Raw genomic sequence first — 5,143 nt, forward strand, 5'->3', positions numbered from 1 at the left:
ATTATTCTTTTGAAAAAAAACAAAATGGATGGGTCCGACATTGTGCAACAGGTGATTTAAGTGTACTTATATTACTACTAAGGTATATTGCATTGAATCGGTATCGGTTACCAATACCGAAACTTTGGGTACCAAGTATTGGGGCAACTCCGCACATCACTATTTTTTAAAAATGAGACTTTCATTGATGGCAATTGCAGCACATATCACAATTTCCTGAATGGCACGAGTGATTACGATGCGGTAAGTTGCGTATTTTTCTCATAGTATTTTAATGTGATATTTTTTTACCTTCTACTTTTAGCTTTCTTTGGAGATATTCCACCCAAAACCCTCATTCATCCGAGTACGGCATATTTACAACTCGCAATCGAGTTCGCCTGAAGGATGAATGAGGAATTATGGTATGCCGAATGGATAGCTTTTAAACGCGTGTTTCCACGTTACATGGAAATAAAATAGCAATCCCGGTTGGATCAATCGTCTCATTTAATTTCCTTATCGTGTACGTGTATGCAGTAAATATAAATATTTACCTATTTGCCACCACCAATAGTGTAACGTCATTAAGCGAACAAACTCATTTGGAATAGCCGGCAAAACACCAAAATCCAAAGCGAAAGAAACATCCAAAGAATTTTGACAAAAAAACGCTGTGCGCTTGAATCACCTAACGATTTTCAGAACGCGAGGCATACATCCACTTTCACGTTCTGCTGTTCTCTGCTATATTTTCCGTCTACTTGAACAATACTGTCGTGCGGTTGGTTTTCTAGCGAACATCGTAAGAAGCTATTACCTAACTGAATATATCATGTCTACTTCTGTGTATGAAGGTGTTGAAAAGGGGCCAGCCATTGAGGTGTTTGCCCTAAATCGGGCATTTTGCAGATATTCCACCCAAAACCCTCATAGTGATTTAGTGGAAAATCGTGAACTCGGAAAAAGCCAACCATTATTGAAGTATCGTGAAATATGAATTAATATAATATGAATCTTTTATGTAAAACCTATTATCTCACTAATATCTTTTCGTTTCCATTTCAGATGATGCTGGATTTAGCTAAAAAGTGTTTGCGCACGACAAATCACATGCATTTGGCCAAAACTTCTGTATCGATTGTGCGAATTTGAAGTCTTGCAGGATCTGTATCGCACAGATAAACCTTGTGTTCCAAATTTTATAGAAGATCAGTCCTTTGACGAAATACGATGGATATGTTATGAAGCTAAAAAAAAAAACTGTTTCGATCAGTTCGTTAAACAATTCGCCAAAGAAGCCATTGAAGCTAATAATAAAATGAAAACAATGGCGCAGATATCACCCCATGTAGTAGATATTATATGCCGATTGTATGATGCAACTTCAGAAGCCGCCACAAATGTGGGTTTGACTAAAAGTAATAAAACTAATCCATTTGGCCTTGAAATTAGCGTTGCCAGTGACACAGCATTGATATTTAAAAAACCTGGCGCTACATCCAGCAGTAATAAAAATTTTGGTGATGCTTTTAACGATCATGGTCATACTACCAATGCCGGATGCGTATTTGGCGGAATGGCACCTTCGACTCCTGGAGGAATCTTTGGTGGAGGTCGGTCAGCTTTTAATTTTCAAAATCAGCAGTCTTCAGTTTTTTCTCAACAACTTCCAAATGCTAGTTCCATATTCGGAGGAGGCGCCCCACAAAATCTATTTGGTCAAACGCTGACAAGTACTGATGTTACTGTTGGACGTTTTGGGCGCGCGCAGCAAGGGACCGGAGGTTTGTTCAGCCAATCATTACTACAGCAGCATCAAATTAAACCTTCGTCCATCGTAGGTTTGTGTTCTTCCCAAGCTCAACAGAACGCAGGTGGTAGTTTATTTAACCAAAGTATTCAGAAGCAGCAAATAACAAATGGGGGAAACGTTTTTACCCAATCCACGCAATCTCAACAAATGCAAACTCCGCCGAATTTTGGCATGTACCAGAGCAACAAACAGGAGGCGCAATCAGTTTTTTGTACAGCAAAATGTTTTTTCACAACAAACCCCTGGTTGCATATTTGGTCAAGTGGCACAAACTACGTCTTCTGCCAACTTAAATAATTTATTTGCTCAATCGCTCAGCGCACCAAATGGCACAGCACATTTTACTAATACAGCAGCAATACCCTCACAAAGCGTATTCGTCCAGGCATTGTGTCAAAATCAGAATACACCTGCAAACATTTTTTCTCAACCTGACGAAACAATTGCAACGACTTCTGTTTCAATGGAACCACCTACAAATTTTTTCCAACAAACCCCTCGTTCCAATCAGTCAACTGCTTTCGGGAAGCAAGTGGGTGAAAACACCTCATCTCAGGCTCTATTGCAATCACCGGTAGTAAGCAGTTCTGTTTACAGTAAATTGGCGGATCTAACACCTGACGAAATTGAAGCTTTTAAAGCGGATGCTTTTACTCCCAGGAAAATTCCAAATGTTCCTCCACCTCCAGAGTTTATCAATTAGTTTAAAACAAATTTTACATTTTCATTGGTATCCTTGGGATACTCCTCTCCTTTAAAAGTCCAACCGTAAAGCGTTAATAAATGATAGCACCATTGAAGCAATATGCAATAAAATTTAAGAAGGCACCTTAAATCTAGTGTGGACAGGAGATTGGAGTTTCTCCAGCATTGATTTATAATTTTATTTAATTTTTTGTGCGAAGTTTGCCGGCCATTTGTTGATATTTTCCCTCCAAGTCGCGAAATTTATTTTTCCTGCAATCCGGCGTGGGAAGAATATCTGCAATCCTATCAACTTTACGTGGTGTGATGCTCCCAGGGATCTGTATTGTATTCAGATTGGAAATAATCATTTTCTATATCTCCTTTGAAAATTTCGTCATTCGTTTAATACACTTTGCACTCAAAAATTCAAAAAAGATTTCGCGCTTCCCCACTTAAATGAACGCCATGTGTTTTTTTTTTCAATAAATTTCGTGTTCACTTTCAGTAAATGCGAATATTAAATCAATTTATAATATAAATTTTTTTTCAGTGCTGACATATTTTTTATTATTTTTTCATTCTATATTTGTTTGTGTAAATTTGTCCATTTTTCCATGATACAAAAAAAAGGGTAGTACCATTGTCGCTTTTTCGTCTCCATATTAACAACCTGACAATTAAGCATGATTAAATAATTAGAGGTTTGCTCATTAGTGACATTAGAGTTATGACCAGGGAACGGATTTTTAGGACCTAAAAACCTATAAAAATGGCAAAATAAAATAACGAAATAGGCTGGAAAAGGCAAAATAAAATAGCGAAAAAGGCAGGAAAAGGCACTAGGTATTGCAAAAAAGGGGAAAAAAGGGCAAAACAAAATAGCGAAAAAGGCAGGAAAAGGCACTAGGTATTGCAAAAAAAGCAAAATAAGGCACTAAAAAAAGACAGAAAATACGAAGAACAATCAAAAAATATATTTATTTTAGAAATGTTTATATTACAAGTAAAAAGAAAAAAACTATGAACTAGAATATGAAAAATTTGTACTTTGAATCTTTGACTATTTTATCCTTTCGAGTTTCTAACTCATAAAACTTTAATCTGTATAGTTGTAGAAACATTGAACCACAAGATGCATTTTGAAGTTTTCTGGCAGCATTTTCATTAGATTTTCGAGAAGAAAAGCCTTGAATGTACTAAATGTGCGCTCGACGTAAGTTGATACAAGTGGGCCCAATTTAAATATGGAACGTTTGAAACGTTCATATTATCAGGAATAAGGGCGTTTTCCTCGCCCTTTACAATTTTATCCACACCCCTTATTATCTCCAAGCCTACGTGAGCTGAGCAAACGGCTTTGAATTTTTCCTACACCAATTTGGCAAGAGGTCCCTGCGCTTCTATAAGCCGCATGGGCGTGTGTATATCTTTTAATCTTAAAAAAAAATTGTAAATGCTATAATCACTTTTTAAAGGTAGAAAAGGCAAAAAAGGCAAAGATCTTAAAAAAGGCAAAAAAGGCAACATCAAATGTGTATATATAGAATCAGGGAAAGCTAAGGGTGGTATTATCACTTGCGAAGCGAATGATTTTGGCGAAGCGAACGGTTTGGTGGAGCGAATTTAAGGGCAGGGAAGGCATTAAAAGTTTTCGCGATGCAAAGAACTTCCACAAGCTGGTAAAAAAGAACACTCTTAATGCATATTTAAGTTGCGTCCGCCAATCCATTCGCTTCGCCAAACCGTTCGCTTCGCCAAATTCATTCGCTTCGCAGGTGATAATACCGCCCTAAATCGTGGACATTCTTAATCGAATATACTCTATCTCTTTAGCAGAAAAAAAGGCAATTTCCATAAAATCCGTTCCCTGGTTATGACACTCCTTAGCTCCCTTACAAAAGCTTTGCACACACACACGAACCCACAAACAGTGCCTTGCTAAGGGGGAAGATTTTGTCAAGAGGGAGCGAGAAAACTGTTGTTTGAGCAAACCTTTTATTATTGAATCATGACAATTAAGGAGATTGTGACATTTCGTTCTACCATACCCAATATCTAAAATCGTAAAAATTGTGTTATTATTTGTTTGTTTATTTACTAACATTTTGTTCTTAGAATCGAAATTTGAACAGGCAAAAGGTATTTTACTGATACAATAGTATTGGGTTATTGGGCCGTATGCATAAAAACTGAGCAATTGCTTTTTCTTAAAATATATTTTTCACTTAAATTTATTTGAACAACTTTAGTACAAGGTCTGAGATTTTAAGAAAAAGCATTTGCTTAGGTTTTATGCATACGTCCCATTGTGTCCAAACGCTTTACCCAGGGCAAAAAAAATTTAGCACAGACGTGTGGTCAAACAATTAAACGTTAGTTTAAAATAAAGATTTAAAATTTTCAGATACAAATTTATGAATAAATTCGGTTTGAAATATGGTCTTTTTTGTAAAAAATATTGTGGTCAGCGTAGCCGGAGTTGGACTTACATTTTCTCTGTCAAAATGTTAATTTTACCCCATTTTTCAATGAATCCCTCCCCACCCCAAAACCGGTGCGTAAATAACCGAACATTTCCCCTTTTGTTTTTGAAAGAGAAGAGGTCTAATGCTCAATAAGATGATAATTGTGTTTCTAGTTTTCATACTAACAATAAATCAT

The 5,143-nt window shown here is 36.5% G+C and overlaps 1 protein-coding gene across 1 annotated transcript; it reads left to right on the forward strand.

The window, feature by feature from the left end:
- The first annotated feature begins 814 nt into the window (after positions 1 to 814).
- On the forward strand, positions 815 to 2,871 carry LOC118750030 (nucleoporin-like protein amo1). Its single transcript, XM_036484766.1, is given in 3 exon segments — positions 815 to 862; positions 1,064 to 2,002; positions 2,004 to 2,871. Coding segments are annotated over 3 exon segments (1,482 nt in total). The 3' UTR covers positions 2,499 to 2,871.
- Positions 2,872 to 5,143: the final 2,272 nt, after the last annotated feature.

The sequence above is a fragment of the Rhagoletis pomonella genome, unplaced genomic scaffold (assembly GCF_013731165.1).
Source record: "Rhagoletis pomonella isolate Grant_MI unplaced genomic scaffold, Rhpom_1.0 Rhpom_scaffold_00115, whole genome shotgun sequence".
NCBI classification, from domain to species: Eukaryota; Metazoa; Arthropoda; class Insecta; order Diptera; family Tephritidae; genus Rhagoletis; species Rhagoletis pomonella.